Source organism: Parasteatoda tepidariorum, chromosome X2 (genome assembly GCF_043381705.1).
Source record: "Parasteatoda tepidariorum isolate YZ-2023 chromosome X2, CAS_Ptep_4.0, whole genome shotgun sequence".
Taxonomy (NCBI): Eukaryota; Metazoa; Arthropoda; class Arachnida; order Araneae; family Theridiidae; genus Parasteatoda; species Parasteatoda tepidariorum.
In genome coordinates, this window is record NC_092215.1 from 46,861,266 (window position 1) to 46,882,905 (window position 21,640).

General features: G+C 29.7%; 1 protein-coding gene across 2 annotated transcripts in view; it reads right to left on the minus strand.

Annotated features, from left to right (window-relative positions):
- The window catches only part of LOC107438122 (nuclear factor related to kappa-B-binding protein), a 90,212-nt gene that overhangs the window by 15,036 nt on the left and 53,536 nt on the right, over positions 1-21,640 (minus strand). For both annotated transcript variants that reach the window (XM_043041956.2, XM_071188124.1), the window contains exons 16-19: positions 18,562-18,736; positions 15,597-15,700; positions 13,928-14,051; positions 8,339-8,412 (exon numbers count right to left, since the gene is read on the minus strand). In XM_043041956.2, the coding sequence (XP_042897890.1) occupies positions 8,339-8,412; positions 13,928-14,051; positions 15,597-15,700; positions 18,562-18,736 (477 nt within the window). The remainder of the gene's footprint in view (positions 1-8,338; positions 8,413-13,927; positions 14,052-15,596; positions 15,701-18,561; positions 18,737-21,640) is intronic.

Sequence of the window (21,640 nt, forward strand, 5' to 3'; positions counted from 1 at the left end):
TAACATCACATAGCTCTCTCTAAACATAACATAAGAGAGGAAACATCTTCTATCCAAAGCAAAGATATAACTGACTAAAAACAGAAACACCCACTTCCTTCTAGCTGAGATAACAGGAAGTAACACAGCCAAGAGGAAAATACTTTTACATCTCTATTTGTTTACATTTTCCCAACATTCGTCCCCCTTTTCCTTTTGCTGTGCTAAAAAGTTAAACACTTATTTATAACCTTGAGTTAAGTCCTTAAATATATTTTATTACAAAAGGATCTCATTCGTTCTTTAACCGCAGGCTTTGTTAATAAGTCTGCTGTATTGTTCAAAGTTCTAACATATCTTAATTCAAAGAATTTGTCATTCACATATTGTCTCACAAAATGGTAACGAACATCAATGTGTTTGCTGCGAGAGTTCTCAACCTCAGATTTAGAAAAATCAATAGCAGCCCTGTTATCACAAAACAATTCACAACTTGGTACGTCCAATTTGAGTTTCTTATCAGTTAGCACATTTTTTAACCACACTAACTCCTTGGCTGACTCCGATAAAGAGATATACTTAGCCTCCATGGTAGAAATTGAAACGCTTTTCTGTTTAAAGGTTTTCCACAAGATAGGGATATCACCTACATATACAATAGTTCCTCCTATTGACACTCTGTCATCTCTGTTTGATGCATGGTCTGCATCAGTGTAGCACTTTATTGACAAATCTAAGATTTTCGACAAATCAAGCATATTTTCCATTGTATATTGCAGATACCCTAATAATTTCAGTAGAGCTTGCCAATGTTTGATACCAGGATTTTCTTGATACTGCGATAAAATATTAACAGCATAAGATATTTCAGGTCTTGTCCTACTTGCTATAAAGGACACACATCCAAGAACACTTCGGTATGGAATGTTTTCCATTTCTGCTTTCTCCATTTCTGTTTGTGGGCAATCCTGCATTGACAAATTTAATCCTTTAGCTATTGGCAATGAAACTATGGGTATGTTGTACCACTTGCTAAAATGCTTCACTGTATTCTCTATATATTCTTTCTGGTGGATTACTAAATGACCATTAATTTTCTCAAATTCTATACCTAAAAGTTTCCTTGTTTCTCCCAAAACCTTTAATTCAAAATTTTGATTCAACTCTTTTAAAATTAGATCTATGTGCTTTTGACTTTTTCCCATTATCACAATATCATCTACATATAACAATAGCAACACATTATCTCCTGTGAATATTCCATTGCACCAATCTAATTTTTCAAGCTTTAATTCATATAACACACTAGTTACTTCAGTGTACCACTCACGTCCTGATTGATGTAATCCATATATTGCCTTTTTTAATCTACACACTTTTGATGGATCCACTACAAAACCTTCAGGTTGTGCCATATAAATTTCTTCTGTTAAGTCTGCATATAAATATGCACTTTTTACATCGACTTGACAGTGAACCCAGTTCATCAAACCTACAAAAATAGCAAAACATAGTCTTATGAGAGAAAAATTAACCACAGGACTATACACTTCGTAATAGTCAATACCCTGTTGTTGCTTAAATCCTTGTGCAACAAGTCTGGCTTTATGTCTCACAATTTTATTCGATTCATCGGTTTTTAGGTTGTACACCCATCTACTACCTATCACTTTAGTATCTTTCGGTTTCTCTACCAATGACCACACTTCTCTTTTCTTCATCATTTCAATTTCCTCTTCCATTGCATTCTTCCATTTTTCACAATTTCTTGACTCAACTGCTTCTTTGTAGCTTTTTGGAATATTATACTCAATTAAATTTGCTTCATCTTCTTGTACTATGCTGACTTCATTTCTGGTTACTTTACCAGAATATTCATTCCTACCACTAAAATCAAATATATCTTTTTCAAATTCAATTCCATGACTATCACAATATTTCTCGATGTCATTTGATGAAATCGGTTTAATCGGACTAAATCGGTTTTTAGACCCTTCTATGAAATAATAAATATCATTTCTAGATCCATCTGAACGTTTAGTTGCTTTTCTTAACCAGTTTAAATCTGATACCTTCTTGATGCTTTCATGACTACAACTGGAGTCAAATTCTGGCCTATGAATAATATCTTCATCACTTGATTCTTCTTTTTCATTTCATTTTTTTCTTCTTGGCGGTTTTCTACTTGGGTCCAGGATGACTTCCACTGCAAATTCATTTTAATTGAATTTAACATTTTTTGTTTCTATAACTTTACGATCTTCAGGTAAGTAGATACGGTAGCCCTTGGTTGAAAAAGCATAACCTAGCATTATACCTTCTTTGGCACGCATTTGGAATTTATTTCTCTTCTGTTTAGGTACACCAACATAAGCCTTACATCCAAATACTTTAAAATACATTACTGGTGGTTTCCTTCCATACAACATCTCATATGGCGTTTTCTTTCCCTTTCTTGAAATTCTGTTCCACGTATGAACAAAACAACATACTGCTTCATCCCACCATTCTTCATTCATGTTACTATCCTTCAACTTAGATTTAATGGCATCCAGAGCAGTTCTATTAAATCTTTCACATACACCATTTTCTTCTGGCGTATAGTAATTAGTTCGCTCAGCACAAATTCCATGCTCTTCTAAGTATTGTTCAAATTGGTTATTGCAGAACTCACCGCCATTGTCACTCCTGATACACTTTAATTTTCTTTCAGTCAAGCGCTCCATCTTTGCATGATAATTCCTAAATTTCCTAAATGCTTCACTTTTATTCCTCATAAGTTATAAAACAACTGCACGACTGTAATCATCTATAATTGCCAAAAAATACCTATTTCCTCCTTTTGAAGTTTTCGGCATAGGACCACAGATATCCATATATACTACTTCAAGTGGTTGAGAAGTACGACTTGGAATTGATTTAAATGAGATTCTATAGGACTTGGCAAGGAGACAAGTGTCACAATTTTCATCTGGTTTTTCTTTATTAGGTAATCCCCTTACACTCTGGTTCTTGCTAGTTTCTTTAAGGTAGTCAAAATTAATATGACAATACCTCCTATGCCACAATGTAGCTATATCTGTTCCTGATTTACAAGTGCCAACATTAAATCCACTATTTTCAGCTTTTGGAGTTCCAGTTTTATATTTGTATGACTTCAGATAGTGCAATCCGTCTCTTCTAGTGGCATAAAATAACTTCAACCAATCATTTGAATAAATCCATAATTTTCCCTTAGTTCCAACAAAATTAGCTCCTGCAGCTTCTAATCGTGAAATAGATATTAGGTTTCTTCGAATACTTGGGTTGTATAAAACATTTGTTAAAGTTATATTACTCATTTCTTCTCCTACTTTAACTGAAAATTCAACAGTTTCTTTTCTTAGTACCTTACTAGAAGTATCTCCAACAGCCAAAGCCATGCTAATATTATTTGTTTCTTCATAACTTGACATTAGCATTTTGTTTTTACAGAAATGTGTAGTTGCAGCTGAATCCAAAACCCATATTCTATCATCATTTTTAATCATGGTTTCACCAACTTCCACAGAGTGTGTTGAATAAGTCTCAACTAAAGCAGCTGACTGATCATTGAAATTCCTTTTCTGTTTTCCCCACTTTGACTTGACATTTCTGGCATATCTATCTCTACAATTTGCAACTAAATGTCCATACTTGTGGCAGTGATGACATGAACCAATGACTTTTCTATTACTTTCTACAAATTTACTTTGAGATTTTTTTCTGCCTCCATATCTTTCTTCATCTTTACTTATAGAAGAAATGTTAAACGCACTAACCTCTGGACGAATATCAGCTTTCACTTGTGTAAGTCTGCTTTCTTCTCTTATCAGTTCCTCGGCAATTTTATCAATCGTAAAATCTTCATCTTTCCAACGATAAATTAACTGAACTATACCGGAGAACTTAGGTGGTAGATGCCTTATTGCTTGGAAGTCTTGAAACAACTGATTTAATTCATGACCTGCTTCACTAAGCTTTTTCACTGCTGTTTTAAGTCTAGCAATAAAAAGGCCTATACTTTCATTAGCTTGATACTTTATGCTAAAAAACTCATCAAGTATCTGAATGAGTCTGGCTCTTGTTTTTGGCTCAAAATACTGAACCAATTTCTCCCAAGCCTTTTTTACCATCGAAACAATCTTGAATAAGCGGTCTGAATTCTGGCTGAATTGCATAATACAGTGTAGAAAATGATCTATCTCTTCTTAATTCAAATTCCTGTTTTTCTCTTCTTGTAGCTGAAACTTCCAACTCTTCTTCTTTTCCATCAATAAATTTCCAACAGCCTTTATCTAATAACAAAATTTTAATGTCTGTTTTCCACCTGTCCCAATTATCATAACTTAATAAGTTAAAGCCTTCTGGTAGCAAAGCCATTCTCTATAAAAGTTCTTCAAAAAATATTTTAAATTATCAATACAAATTGTTCACGGCCCCCTTCTAAAATGTCTGGGCCCATAACCAATGTTGACAAATAGGGGCCAGCTTACTAAGTATAAGATATTGAAGACATCTATTACTACTCAAGAACTCACTTCATGGAAAACTGTACAACTATATTTATTGAATATAAATCTCTAAATATAAAGTATGAAAAACTACATTCAATTAAACTAAACATAACTCTTTAACATCACATAGCTCTCTCTAAACATAACATAAGAGAGGAAACATATTCTATCCAAAGCAAAGATATAACTGACTAAAAACAGAAACACCCACTTCCTTCTAGCTGAGATAACAGGAAGTGACCTAACTTCCCACAGGAAGTGACACAACTTCCCACAGGAAGTGACACAGCCAAGAGGAAAATACTGTTTACATCTCTATTTGTTTACATTTTCCCAACAAAGATAACAAAAAGTGAAAATGTATCGCGAACATTAATGGGAAAATGGCCGTCCGCGTGGACGTCGGATACGAGAAATTCGTTGTCCGCAGGGAATTTTTGGCCGCCGAGGACGGGTGGTTTTTCGAGCCCTGCGGTATACGTCAACTCTTTGAGTAAAAAACTATTAACTCTCTGAATGTTAATCACGGCTTTTTCTATACTTTCAGCTATTGTCTTTCCTGCATAAAAAACTGTTTTTTCTAAGTTTTTCAATATAAAAGTAGTGTTTAACAAGGAAATCTCAGTACAATTTTTACCAGAGAATCAGTGCTTGAGAGGCTTAATCAAAGTAACATTTTTAAAACTGAAAGCGATGTTTCTTTATTATATTATAAAGTAATTCTATGATATTACATATCAGTTTATCATAAAGATCTGATATACTGATTAGCACTAGTAAGTAGGACACAAAACACTCTTGTTAATGAGATAAATATTTTCGGAATATTTTCAATTGATTAATATTTAACCCTTTGATGGTTATGAACGAGTTTGGCTCGCAATCGAATCGTGCTTCATAATGCGCACAAACGAGTTCCGCTCGGGAGCAAGATTTCGACAGTAATGGTTAGTAACGAGCTCTACTCGCGTAGTGAAATTTTTCCCCAATGCTCGCTGATGAACTGAGCTCGTTCCCCATTATTATTCTGCATTAGAAACGAATCCTACTCGCGAAACGTAGTTAGTTTTACTGCCTACAGATGGCAGTACGGGTTCCATGAATTTGTTTACATAATGAAGAGGGAATTTGTTTTCCCCCCCTTGTTCTTCTCATGCGTATTTTGGCGCATTTTTTTAGGGTGTTTGCAAAGTAAAATGGCTGAAAAGCGAAAGTTCGATAATTATGATACAGAAAGCTTATCAAGTTTTGAGCCTGATGAAGACTTTGTTCACAGTATTTAGGTAATTACTGTATTTAAATGCTTCATAAAGTTTTACATTAGTTGTATTTATTTGGTCCTTTCAATTTAATATTTGTCTTATATTTATATTTAACTATTATTTATATAATTGATTATAATCATTTATAATTTACTATTAATAATTATCATTTATTAATTATTTTAAAGTATGCAAAAAGTGTTGTTTATGTACTACAAATACTTTAAGAAATTTTTAAAACGCGTGAGGCAAGCTATCTACGGCATCGCTAGAGAAGGGTGACATTTTCGGAAGAAGGGGGGGGGGGGAAACAGCTGCAACTTTCAACTACTGTTTGCTCGTAATACTGCGCGAATTAAGTAAACGAAAACTGCTCATTTCCCTAACCGTCAAAGGGTTAATTTTGGTGTTGCATTCTGCTAATCATTAAGAAACAAATTTGAGTGTGAAGCAACCCTTGGCATTAGTAAGCAGGGAGTAAAACCTTTTAGTCATTCAAATTTTCAAAGACTAACACAAATAAAATTTTAATTTAATCATGAAAAAATTTCCAATGGTATATGGAATAAACTTAGAATTCTAATTAAAATATTTATCAGATTTGTTTTAAGTTGTTTAGGATAATTGGAAGATTAACTGGATTCTCATTGAAACTATTTAATCACAGATATTAACAATGTAAAGTTAATATTTTTAATAAAGGCATTTAATGTTTTTTTTCTTCAGATTTTTGGAAAAATTCTGTAAAGTCTAGTTGAAGCTTAAGGAATTTTCATATATAACTACATCGTATTGTATTATATTTTATATAAAACTAAAAGAATTTGAGATCGTAAATAATCTCGATAGGAATATTACAAATGTAACACTTTGAAATGATAAATGTTTTATTTTTTAAATTGGCACTTTTCTTACACCAGAATAAATTCATCAGAAATTTACAAACGAAAAAAAAATAGAATAGTTACAATTTTAGCAAAATAAGTTTGTTCACTAATTTTAAGTTAAAATTAATAAATCCTTTATGAAAATTTTGAATTTTGCAAATACTAGGATTACTTAGTTGAATGCAAGTTTAACATTTTAAAACCAATTATCCAAAATAAATTTAAAACCATTAACAAAACTTTAAATCCTATGATCTTGTAACAGAAAAAGTTGGAGAAAAAAATTATGATAATTTAGATACAAAAATTGTTTTTCCTCTTGAATTTTTTTAATATTTTAAACTTCTTCAGAGAGAGAGAGAGATAAAGTATGGTAATAGAACAATGTTCTTTTAGAAAATCTGACTGAAATAACTATTTTTACGGCTGCTTGTATTCCAAAAAAGAGAGAGAAAAATTTATAGCATTGCTGCCTTATTTCAGGAATAAGAAGAAGAAAAATATCCTGAACTACCAAAACTAATTAATAGTTATAACATATATACAGGACTGTTTCTCATCCAGAAGAAAGCAAATTAGTGGTGGAAAGTCTATAATTAATAGGAAAAGCTTTATCAATACTTTTTAAAAAATATTGGCTGTACGAGATTTCACATGTAAATGTATGCTACAACTGTTAAGAAAGTATATTTTATTTCATTCAAAAACAAGCTAGAAATTGTTCATTTCTTAGTTTTTTTTCTTCTCTTTTCTGGAGTACAAATAGGCCTGCCTCTTTTCAAATGCTTATTAATTTTACAATTTAAGCAATTATGTTGATGACAATATTCCATAGCATGGGTTTTATGAATATCTTGTTGATGATGTTGATTGACATCCTATAGCGTTTGTAAATGCTGGGAAACATTACATAATGACACTAAGAATGATGTTACAAAACTTTTCAACATTTTTGCAATGTTTTTATAAAACAGAATCTATGAGTAAAAATCTGATGTTTTTACATAGATTGATAGTTTGGAAATGTTGCTTGATGTCGTAATCGGCGATATTGTGTGCTACTTGCAATATACGTGCTTAGATATACACACATAAAAGCAAATGTATTTAGTGCAATGTGTCAGTTTACTGCTTGGCTAGTAACGACACATCATAAAATAAGGTTAACTTTAATTTTTACATGCTATCCGTTTTTTACAACAGTAAGAGCTAAAAATTAGGCTTTCAAAACATATTATCAAAACAACTGAAAACTCCATAGGATGTGAAAAACTGGCAATGGCATTACACAAAACACAGGGAAAACTGTTTTTTAAGCCAGGACTAGCTGCTTATGTAACAAAGGTAGAATTAAAATTCAAGTGGTTCTCACAGTGAGAAAAAAACTGAAATATTGGTGTATATTTTTAAATAAATATTTCCAGGTAATTATGTTTAGTTCTTTTTAAGGGCCTTGGAAAATACATCTCTCTCATTCTCTGATGGTGTGATGATCTTGCATATCACATGATTTGAATAATATATCAGAGTAGAGTAACAATCAAGAACTTATTTGTAAAGTTAAAGCATATTTAATATCAATCTTTCTGCTCACATCTCCCTGATGATTGTACTTGTTTATGAAGGAAAAAGTCATCTAAATGGAAAAAAATTAGGTATGTTTAATATTACTTACAATTTTTGGTAATTTATTCTTTTGTACAGCCTTTCTTGCCTTTGCAGCTGCGGCTTGAGCTTGGTGTATACGCTCTACAAAATAATGATTTAAATCACAACATTTATAAAAGAGCACCTAGAAGCATTTCAAAATAAAGAAGATTTCTATTATATGATAATAATTAGTCTATTATATCTGATAACTTTATTTTCTGACACAATTCTCTGACACTCCCTAACATATTGATAATTTACAAGAACAGCTAAAAAAAAAATTAGATAAAGAAATAATATATAATTAGGTGGATGCCAACAATAGAAAGTTATGAAAATCATAAAAACTCAACTAACAACAATTTGTATTAACTACAAATTCATTTTCAGCTGTGGATTTAGTATCTATCATCTGTAGAAAACCAACCATAAAATTATTACTTTATGTTTTTATTGCTAGTATAACATATCTATTGATGTGCTTTTAAACAGAGTTGTAAAAAAGATCTAAAAACAAAATCTTATTTAAATTACTAAGACTTTAAAAAAATTGTGAACATAAGTCTTTTAGAAATGATCAAAGTACATTAAAATTTATATATTTTTATTATATATGTTTATACCTAGATATTTTTAAAAATACTTCAAAAAATTAGACCGAAATTAAGTTTGACCGGCCAAAATATAAAATTTGTTTCTTTTGTGTTTTAAAAGTAATAGTTCATTTTATGGTTTTCCCCCTAATTATACAGTTAATTTACTAAACTTGAAGCACTATAGCTGGAGTATTACTATAACTTGACTATTTTAGAATTTGATTGATTTTTAATCTCTTTAACTCAATTTATTAAGAAGATAATTCAATCTCTTTTAGCTGAAAAAAACCCCAGACTAAGTAGGCAATAATTTCTTGCCATTACTTAAACAATCTATGCACAATTGAGTCAGTATGAGAAAAGCATCAATTCTGGTCAATAAGGAAAAGGTGTGGCTTTCCCAAAGAGGAATCAGAACTTAAATGGCTCAAGCAACATAGAAATCAAGAAATTACTACTAACAACAAACTATTAACGAACATAGTCAAACTTTCCATAGGCCAAAGATTTTGATTTGATTTGAACAAACTTTATTCAGATTTAGTTTGACATTGACAGACACTGAAACAAGATTATATTACATGAACTAAAATTTTAATTAAAATTATGGAGTTTTGAAAATAGTAACTTTATGCTTTTCCTAAAAGTTTTGAAAAAGATTTGAATAATTTTATATCAAAAAATATCATCAGTATGTACTGAAAAAAAAAACTTGACAGATTCAGGTATAGATTAAGAATTAAAACTTTAAATTTTGGTATGCAGCATATTAAATGAGCGGCTTATCAGATTTTTTTTTCTTACTTCAGCTTGAAAATTCTATTTTGTTACATTTATTTTACAAAATTTCAGTATCACCTTTTCTTTTTAATCTTTTGCTATGACCTATTTTTTATATTTTACGATTAATAATAATCTAAAGAATGATCAATGCAGTTGCAAGGATGTACAACCCATCTGACATACGATCTTCCCCCTAAATAAAAGCTGTTGAAGAATGCCCCTCCCGTGATCACCTCTGGAATAAGTCTCTTACAAGAATCTACAGAAGTAAAATTCCCCCTTCTCTTTCTTCTACAGCAAGAGTGATGAAAATAAAAATAAAAAAGAAACATGCTAGTCATTCTAATAAAGTTTAGACCCTTTATCAGTCCTGTTAATGATGAGGTAGTGTTCTCATGCATTTAACTTATGTCGATAACGTCATGGTCTACGAGTGCTCAGCTGGTCTTTTATCATTTGTTGTTGGTTGATCACACGTGGATCATGATGTCGTTTTTATCTCCTGTACAAGAGTATTTACACTTTTGATGAAGCCGATTACTTAGCATCCTTGTCCCTTTCATTGTTCTTTTGCAACCCTGTTTGTGAGAGTGTGATATGCTTGTCTTTTCAAGTTTGATATGCTTTTAAAGTAAATTGTTTACCGTGGTAACTTTGTTTTTCTTTGTTTCAATGAAAGTAAACGTTCAGCTGCACTGATATTCTTGCGACTATCTAGGCTGTCAAGGTTATGGGTATCATCCTACGCATAACCAAGATTTATTTTTCCATAGTCCTGTATATCAAATTTGCATTATCCTGGATTAAGCTAATATTTTCCATCATCAACTTCAGTCTAATTTTTAAAAATATATAACGTCTAAGGAATTTTTCTCCAGTTGGCAAAAATAATAAAATGCATTTTTTGAAAGAATTTTAATTAGGAATCTGAGTCGACAAATGCGAATTTGATGGCTAAACCTAAGATTTGATTTTAGTAGGGAACGAGAAACAATACACATTTTGTTTTTAGGATCTTTGAGTTACAGTTCTTTTCTCATAGAATGTTCGAGCCTACACATAGAGTATCTGAATTTGTCAAATGTACATGGAAAGAAAACATGAAAGTAATCCTCATGGACCGAGAAGTTTGGAGTTTTATATCCAAAACTGAGCCTGCCCTATCTACAGATGCAAACCGAGGTCAACACCTCTGGAAGCAGGATAAAGCATACACGTTGATATTTCTTAGTGTTGAACCAGAGTACCGAAGTTTGATCTCGGCAACTGATGGCGCTGTAGCTTGGGAAATATTAAAGCAACATTTTGACCCAACTACAAGAACAAGAGTTATTCAACTACTAGACCAATTTTTCGAACTAAAATACACCCCAGGTGAATTAATAGGTCTGTTTTTTACTAGACTAATGAACCTAGTTTCGCAACTGAAAGACGCTGGACATCCCGTTGACGACCTATATCAAGGATTTCAACTTATAAGATACTTACCCAAAGACTTTCAAGGTATAGTTCCAATTATTTAAAAATGGGATGACACTAAATTTAAAATTAAGAACATTTTAGGTGAATTACTTTTAGAGGAAAGTGGACTTAAGCAACTAAATTTTGATTTAAATAATGTCAGTGATATTGCTCATAATGTTGATTTAAATTTTAACGAAAAGTTAAGTTTAACCAAGTCTAAATCTGGTTCTGCTAATAATAAATTTAGAATCTACTAAAATCAAGACTAAATCCAAAACTAGTTATGATAAATCTAAGCTATCTTGTAACATAACCTTGCTATCATTGTAACAAATATGGTCACTTAATTTCAGATAGGAAGCAAAAATTAAAATGTGAACCAAAGAAAGTAAAGAATAAATTTAAACAAAATTTAACCGATAATTCTTACTGTAATGTGACTGCAAATGTTTTTGATAACAGTCTTTATACTGTTGAAGCCAGTGTAGGTAATATGTGTGATGAAATTGAAAAAGAAACATGGCTTTTTGACACTGCTGCTTCAACATATTTTTGTAATAATTTGGTTTTATTCTTTGAATATGAAATTATAGAAAATGCTCTGATGCCTTGTCATTGGTGATATTGAAAGTCCAATTTTAGGCATTAGAAAGTAATAAGTTAAATGGTAAAATGCGCAGAGTAACTTTTCACAATGTCATGTATTCCCCTAAACTTAGGAGAAATCTTATTTTCGGTTCTGTAATAGAGAAAGATGGAGGTTATTTGGTGGGTGCTAAAAACTGTATTTCTGTGGGTATATTGGGATATTATAAATTCATTATAAAAGATACAATATTTTAGGCTTCAATTTTGCTCAAAACAAGACCATTTGTTCATTTTTTACTACTATTTTTTTAAAAATTATTTTGAGGGTTCTATTTTTCTAAAATTATTCTGAGGGTCCTAATTTTAGAAATTTAAAATTAGTAATAAGAAATGGGATGCATTAGAAATTGTTCTGCATAGAACAATTTTGCGTAAAACAAGATTTAGTTTATTTATAGACATTTTTTTGAATTTATTAAAAGCATTTTTAGCTGTTTATCATTTAATTTAATGATAATTAGGTTTTTCAAATCAAATTACAATTAAGAGATGTAACTGTGACTTTTCCATATGGTACAGTTTGGAGGTAAGTAAGGTTTTTTTAATTAATTTATTGTATTTTAATAACTTACCTCAATTATTTTTAGCAGTTTAATCACTTGATTTACATAAAAATGGGATATTTTAAATTAATATTTATTGAAGTAATGCGTTTGCTAGCATTTCGAATTGGAATTGTGTATAATTATACATGGTACAGTTATTTGCAAGATCGAAAAACTATTATGAAAATTGAGATGCATAATTTCTGATTTAAAATATGATTGCATATATTTATTTATCGCATATTTAATAATTATTTCAATGATTTTTAACTGTTTAATCTTTTTATATGTAATTTGTCATTTACAGATGCGTTTACTTTGCAATTGATCAAAGTTTATGCAGCGTGTACGGGAGTGGGACCTTTCCATAGAAAAACTTCTCTTTTTTAATTGGAATTTGTGGGGTGAGGGGTATCTCCACATGATTACAGGTGCTTTTCTCTGAAGAGGAAAATTCTAAAAGATATGTATACTTGAAATCCCCCCTCCATTATCTGACATCTTCGATTTTCTTGTTATCTTATTTTTCTACAAAATATCTATGAATACATAATAATGTATTTCATTTGAAGAGATTTTAAATAGATGCTAAGAATAAACCATAAAATACAATCCTAATAATATCTTTTTTAATTCAACTGAAGTTACAAGATTGTTTTAATATTACTATCTGCAAGCTCATCCTTTTTAGAAATCTTTATTTTTGTTCATGATTACTAGTTACATGAGCTTATTTATTTGTTGAATTTGGATATTCTCACTTTTACCACAAACATTGAACACAGTAGAAATAAATCGACAGAGACACTAAGCTAGATTTGATGTCATCAAGATATCTATATCTCTTATAGTTTTTATATGGTGTCTTACTGATTTTTATATGGTGATTCATTAAGTTGCAATTATTTTTAGCAATGGAAATGACTGATCAAAAAAATTACAGAATAAGTATGAGAAATAAATATTTGTTAGTTTAAATAAATTAATAAAATGTCTACAAATTTGCTTAATGTATGAATATTGCACCTAAAATAATTAAGAATACAGTATAGAAGGATAAATTTTTAAATCTAAATAAATCTTTATAAATCTTTCTATATTTACAGTATAAAAGCAGCGATGCCAACTGCTCCGAACACACCAAAATAATTTTAAAAAATGGTAAATAACTACAAAGTAAATTTTGCAAATATTTGACTATTTTTTCTTGCTTTTTAAAAGGTATAGCATGACATAAATACTATAAAGTGGTGAATTATGTAAGCCTACGAATTACTAAGAAACAGTGGTGGATAAAAATCTACTGAATTGAATTTATTAAACCAAGAATCACAATTTATAAACTTCCACTTTAACACATATATATGCTGTCCGGAGCAAGTTGGCATCTCTGTAGAAGGATAAATATTTTTTCCATATAAACCAAATAAAAATAGTTAAACTTTCAGAGTTAAAACAAAAAAAGGCAATTTTAATATAGACATTTTAATGTGGTTGAAATTCATTCAATATAAAGTCTTAAAATTGATATCATTAATTAGATGTTTCGACTAAGAGTAAATAAAAATTGACACTTACCAAACTCCTCTTCTGTTCTGTGTCGATGTAAATATATCCACAATTTACGATTAACATCATATTTCACGCATGGATCTTTCTCATAATGCAAACGATCTAGTGCTCCACTTACAACAGTATGAATCTGCAAAATTGATTCAATGAAGAAAATAACAAACATTAATTTCTTCCTCTACTAAAAAAACTAAAAATATGTGATTTACTTCAGTTTTACTAGAGTCATTGAGTTATTACGAATGGCAATTCAAGAAAAGCTTCAAAGTATGTTTTACTCTTTTAGGGAAAAATTATATATCATCACATAAATTTTTTTACTCAATAGTAATATTCTTATTTCAATTTTAATTAGGTTAAAATTTATTTGTTGTAAAATAAAATCTTAGTTAACATACTTTGTATAAATTTTTTTTAACTAGAATATTATGTGACTACTTATTATTTTCAGTATGAGAAAAAATTTTTTTGAAATAATGTCACAGTTGCAAAAAGATTTAAATTGTAATGTAATATGATTTTAAAGAATATATTATAAAAATTAATAATTTTTTTTTCTCAATTGTAGTGTTCTTATTTCAATTTTCATTTGGTAAATATTTGTGTGTTTTAAAATAAAATCTCAGAAAATTTTGTACCAAATTTTTTTTTTTAACAAGAATATTATAAGACGATTTATTATACCCAAGTATGAGGAAAAAAAAGCCAGAAAAAAATATGTCTTGAAATAATGTCACAGTTGCAAAAATATTTAAATTGTAATGTAATATGATTTTAGAGAATTATAATAAAAAATTTCAAATGATAAATATATAAATATTAATGTATCATAAATATTAATATATTATAAATATTAATAATTTTTTTTCTCAATTGTAGTATTCTTATTTCAATTTTCATTTGGTTAATATTTATGTGTTTTAAAATAAAATCGCAGTTAGAAAATTGTACAAAAAAAATTTTTTTAACAAGAATATTATAAGACGATTTATTATTCCCAGTATGAGAAAAAAAAGCCAGAAAAAAATATGTTTTGAAATAATGTCACAGTTGTAAAAAGATTTAAATTGTAATATGATTTTAGGGAATATATATATATATATATATAAACTATCAAACCAAATAGTTGAAAGTTTTCTAAATAATTTCCTACAACTATGAAGTAGAGAAGCTAAAAAAAATTTGGTTTCTATGTACACTAATCTGACTCTAAATAGTATTGAATGTGAAAGAACCAAAAAGTTAGAAATAAAAAATTACTTTTTAGTCAAGAAGAGCAAAGAAAGTCAGAACTTTTTCTTCAAACATACAAAACATTTATTTGGCTTACAAACTACGGTCTTACAGAGCACAGCAAAGTTAAGATGTTTCTAAGTCGCTATGATTGTTGCTTAGGGTAGATCACTTTTTGCTACTCAAACTGAAATTCAATGGGCAGTTGAAAATTCCTTCATATCCTAGCCACCAACATATTTTTTACCACGTATATATATTTTCAAAAACATATTTTCCAGGCAAATGGCAAAAATATTAATGCAAAGGGAGATTATTTCTAGAACACATTTTTTAGTTACGGCCATCTAAGTGTGATGGCAATTTTCCATACATTTAATTTACATTGACCTAATGACAGTGAATAAAGGATACGAAAATACTCTAGCCAAAAGAAGAATACCTGTTGGTCACTGGCTGCAGCAAGATACTGAGAATCTTTCAATAATTCACATATATCAGCACGAGTTCCTTCCCCATTTGGAAGTCTTGCAGCAGAATCTCGTACTAAAAAGTAACAAAATTAACACAAGATTAAAAAACGTTGGCATAAAACTATTTAAATTTCTGTTTAAAGAACTTGAGAATGTTTTTCAAAGCTCTTTCATGTAAGAAGATAAAAAAAATCATAGTTTCAGAATTCTTTATGAGAATGATTAAAGAGACTGATTCTTCAAGTATTTCGTGAAAAATGCGTCAGTATAGAAGTGTTTCCAATATTTTATCCATCCCCTGTGTGTGTGTGTATATATATACATATATATATATATATACATATATATATATATATACACACACAGTGAAACCCCCGATTTTACGTTTTCTGTCGAACTAGCGATAAAAAACGCTCGAAGCGGAATAACGTTAAGAAAAATCTATGCATAATTTTAAAAATTGACACCTACCAGTTAAATTAATGGAAAAAATGAGTAATCTTTACTTGCTTTTCGTTTATAGCTACAATTTAGTATACAGCTCGTTCAATACTAACAATTTTTTGCAAATTTGCAAGTAAAAATTGTTTTAGAGTTTTTATGCTTTGTATCGCTTGATCAGCTGTTGGCACGTCTTCTGTTATTTCATCTTCATCGTTATCAGCACTATCGTCGGAATCAGGCATTAAATCACTTATGAAAGGGATTTCTGAAGTAATGATATCTGTGTCACAGTCGATGTATGCATCATCGATTTCCGGAAGGTCCTCAACTTCAGACACGCTACCTTCTTCTTCTTCCAAAACAAAGGAGAGGAGGAGAGAGCTGTGCTCTCCTCCTCCATTATTGAAAATCCTGCTTTATTGAATCCATTGATAATGCACTTTCGGTCGACACAGTCTCAACCTGAAGATATCAAATTAAGAGCCTCAAAAACATTAATTTTTGCCTTAGAAGCATCCTGAAAGTCACCAGAATCAAGAAACATTATAACCAGTTGCTTCCGGCAACTCTCTTTAAATGATCGCATAATTCCTAAATCCAGTAGTTGAAGTTTGCTCGTACAGTTAGCTGGAAAAAACTCTATTTGCACGTTTTTCAGTTTAAGGTTTAAATGAGCAATGCATTGGTCTAGGAATAAAATTATGTTGCGCTTTTGAAAATTCATTTTCTTATCCAGTTTTCGAAGAAAATTTTTAAATAATGCTTGCGTCATCCATGCTTTTTAGTTTGAAGTGTAATCGGTAGGAAAACTTTTGATATTTTTGAAACACCGTGGTTTCTCTGCTCTACCGATTACAAGAGGCATTAACTTTTGGCTTCCATCGGCATTTGCACAGAACAAAACAGTAAAGCGCATTTTTGAAAGCTTTCCTCCATGGCAATTTTCACCTTTAATTGTCAATGTCTTGTTTGGCAATAGGCTGAAAATCAATCCTGTTTCGTCCACATTAAATATATCACTTGGATTATAGCCCTTTAATAAATTTAGCAGAGTTTCTTCTTTCCACTGTTACACAATTGTCATATCCACACTATCGGATTCGCAACAGATAGATTTGAGGCATCAATTGTTCCTTTTTTTTAATCGATTGATCCAGCCATTTGATGCACTGAAGCCTTGGAGTTTAAGCCTTTCAGCAATTTCAAGCCCCTTTTCTCTCAGGATGGATCCTTTTATAGGAAACTTTGCTGCTCTGGCTTCCTTGAACCAGTTCATTAAAATATTTTCTAACTCATCATACGGAGATGTTTTAAGGGTTTTTCGCTTCTTGGCATATTTTCCGAGTTTTTCAGCGTTTAGTTCTACTGAAGCTTCTTGCTTTAAAATCATTTGCAAAGTTGAATAAGCAATTCTCAAAGATTTAGCAAGATCAACTTTAGTGCCATGAAATTCTTTAGCTTTTTCGATGATTTCAGCCTTTTCGGCCAGAGAAAAGCATTTTCGTTTCGACATCTTCTTTCAAGAAAAGAACACGATGACTGAGGTTTCAAAAATGAGAAAAAATGCTATCAAATTCAAACAAAACCGACTGAAAATCTCATTTGGTATGCTAGCACGGAAAAATGAGTAAAACCATTTCGAATAGAATTTTTTTTAAAATTTATCTGTTAATAGAAAAACGCATCAAGCGGGATTTTCATAAAAGGGGTAGCGCAAAATCCGGGAATTTTTTAACATTATCGGTATAGGCAATTTTCACGGATCAGCAGAAAATGACGTAAGAAGCGGGATAACGTACGAAACGGACAACGTAAAATCGNTGGTATCATCTATTTAAATTTTGTAAACAGTGAATATTACTTTTGTAAATGAATAATTAATGCTTTTTATGACCGGCAATGTTTACATCCAACATTCTTTTTTATATTTTTAATTTATTTCCACCTATCTTTCTTTTTACTTATGAAGTGAAATAAGCATAGAAGAAACTAAATAGGCTTTAATTTAATTTTAAAAAGAATATTTCACTTCAATAAGCTAATTTCATGTTCTGTTTTACTACTGAATACTCTTTTATTTTTTATTATGCACTTAAAATAAGTCATTTACAATTTCTCTCTAATTTTGCTCCTTATTTTTTTTCCAATTATTTAAAGCACAAAATATTTAATACAATTAACTAGATTTGAAGTTGATTATATATATATATACACACATGGATACACACACATTAATAAATCAATTATTGATGAAAAGATTTTTTTATAAAATGGACTCAAATAATTAGAAGTATTTAATTTTCAGCAAATACATTACTAATTTTTTTGATAAAAAAAATTAGTGCCTAGAACACTAACGTTGCATAGCCTGAATATTAAGTCCTGAAAAAGTCTAATTTTTGCTGCAATAAAAATAACTAATAATACTGAGGAAACGAAAAAAAAAAATTTTAATATAATGTTGAGAAAAAATATTTAAATAATACTAACCAAGAGAAAGGATAGTAACAAATGGGGGTCTATCTGATGTTAAGAGTGAATGCTCTCTTGCTTTGTTAACACCGCTTTCTTTTCCATAAACACCTTTAACTGGTCCAACAACTGCTTCATATCCATGAACTTTAAAAGTAAATGCTTTATGTGGATTTTGATATCTGACACATTCCTGCAATTAAAAAAAAACACAGTAGCAGTAAAACCCTAGCTAGTTACAGCTACTTTTAATTTCACAAGATATAAAAAAATAAAAGTTTCACTTAATAAGTTTCCTTTGCAGCGTTAAAGACAGGTAAAACTTGTATGCTCATTAAAAAATATAAACAAATTAAACTTAGCATGCTTAAAAATGATTATTTAAAAAATTAACTTCTTAAGCTTTGGATGATCTGAAAGTGCTTTTAATTTATTATCTGTTTTAGTAGTTAAAATAGAAAATGATTTTGAAAAAATTCAAAAGTTGCTATCAAGTAGTAAAAGAGCAAGAGCTATTTCGTTTGCCAATTAATTAATTAATGTTTTTAAATGCAAAGATAAAAATACATTTCATGAAAACTAAAATGATAAGATTTAAGATACAGCTACATTAGAGGTTTAATTACCTTAGTGGCAATCAATGATAATTCTTTGGATGATCTGAAAATGTCTACAGCATAAGTTTTATAGTACCATTAATAGGGATTACTTTCTCCAGTTTTAAGCTTTTATTGAAAAATCCATGGTCTACTTCACTATCACTTTGAAAACAGAAAGATAATTTCTGAAGGGGGACTAACAGAGGTAATTAATCTGAATTAAGAGTTGATTGAGATATCTATTGGACAAGGCAGTAGATGTTTAAATATAGTGAAATAGTAACAAACATTATCTTAATTGATTATAATTAATAAAATATGCACAAAATTATATCATTACAAAAGTTAATAATATCCATACAGCCACCAATATCCCAGGGATATCCAAACATGTCTGCTACGTATCAAAATATCCAGTGGACATATGGATATGTTACAGACTTGTTACAGATATCTAAATAAGTCCAAGAAGTCTATGAATTTGAATATCTCTGAGATATTATTTATGGATATCTGGAGGATACAGTTATTTGGATATTATAGAGATATCAAGACACACCTAAGCCCAACATATGGATAATTGGGTGTTCAAAGAATACCTGAGAGATATTTTAAATTATTAGTAAAATCTGACGCGGATCCAGTTTTTTGTTATCTTAGACATTTAAGTTTATGGACTTTGATAAGATTTGCTTTATTTACAAGTTCAAAATGTATAAATTGTTAAATGATTTCTCAACATGAATAAAAAACTATTTTTCATTTTCAATTTAGACTTCAAATATTATTCTAACTGATGAGCGCACTTATTTTTTATATACATTTTCAATTAAGAAAATTCAGACCCATATCTTCATGTTGTAACAATCGTTTTATCTATTCAAGTAGAACTGCTTTTTTTTCATATGTGTTACGTCATTATTATGTAATTCTTTATTAGATATTTTAATCAAATACTATCCCCCAATTGGTACTTGGGCATAATAAATTAAATTTCAATGCATGTTGTCAGCTACTGAACTTCATATATTAGGATTTATGTATAGCAATTTTACTCCACCAAGGAAAGTTATATAAATTTGTTTTTACCAATTACTTCAATTTGAAATGTGATTTAAGAACTTTATCAAGCTTGCATCTTATTTTAAACTAGTATGAAACAGCAAAAACACTAAGCAGTCATCAGAAGTAGACAAAAACTATTGACTGTAATTCTATAAAAATAAATTTTAACCTATTTACAAAAAGTTAACATTAAAATAGTGTTTAAAGATCATAATTTCGCAGCTATGTCATATTTTGTAGATTATTACTAAAACATGAGTTTTCCATTGCTTGTCATATGTTTTCTGTTTTTATTTAGTTAAATGCGTAAATTTATGCTTGAATGTACAGCACACACACACAAAAATTGGACCACCCTGAATAACTTTTGATCAAATTATCGGTTCACATTGTAGGATTCGATCTTAATGGTTCGTGGAGGTGACCTCAAATATGCTAATTAAATAGTGCAGACGATATTTTAAATTACAAAATTAGATACAAAAACACGCGTCTGAATAAACATGTTTTTTTTGTTGGATTCTTGTCTCCCAATATATAGGGGGTAGCCAAAATCTGGGAAATATGGTCTGAATAGTTTGGTCAGGAAAGTGGTCCAAAGTTAGGAACCCTTAATGTTAATTTTACTTTTTGCATATTTCCCCATACCTTGAGAACTTATTAAGCAAATTGAAAAATTTTTGTACATAATTATAAAATTCATTTAGCCGAAGATAATTCCATGCTAAATATAATTTTTTTAATAGACAAGTTTTTACATCATTTCAAAGAATGCAAAAGTCAAAATACAAAATTTAAGCAAAATCAGACAAATAGTTCCTGAGAATCACAAAGTTATATTTTTATATGCTATAAATGGGTAATTCCATGGTAAAATTACCCAAATGAGCAAAAAATTTTAAATAAATATTTTTTAGCAAATAAGGTGTCGTTTTAAAGGTAAAAAGTCGAAGATTTAGAAATATTGGCTCTTAACTTGATAAACTTATTTTCTAATTAGTTATAGGTTGCTGAATGAAAGGAAATATCATCTGAAACTTTTAGTCACATTAAGTGACTTTCAAATAAATCCAGATTTTTTTATAAATATTGAGAAGTGAAGTAAATAATCATTGAAGTATAGTATAAAAAGATAGGACCTGTTACATAAGTATATAGAATAACTGTACATTTTGATTTTTAAAAGTATTGTCTTAAGGCATTTCAGATATTTTAGATATGACACCAAAATGCATAATTATTTGTTTGGAGTAAATAAAATTAGAGCTAGAAAAATGAATTTTTCAGTTTAAAGCAAGTTTTTATAACTCATTGGTATCATCTATTTAAATTTTGTAAACAGTGAATATTACTTTTGTAAATGAATAATTAATGCTTTTTATGACCGGCAATGTTTACATCCAACATTCTTTTTTATATTTTTAATTTATTTC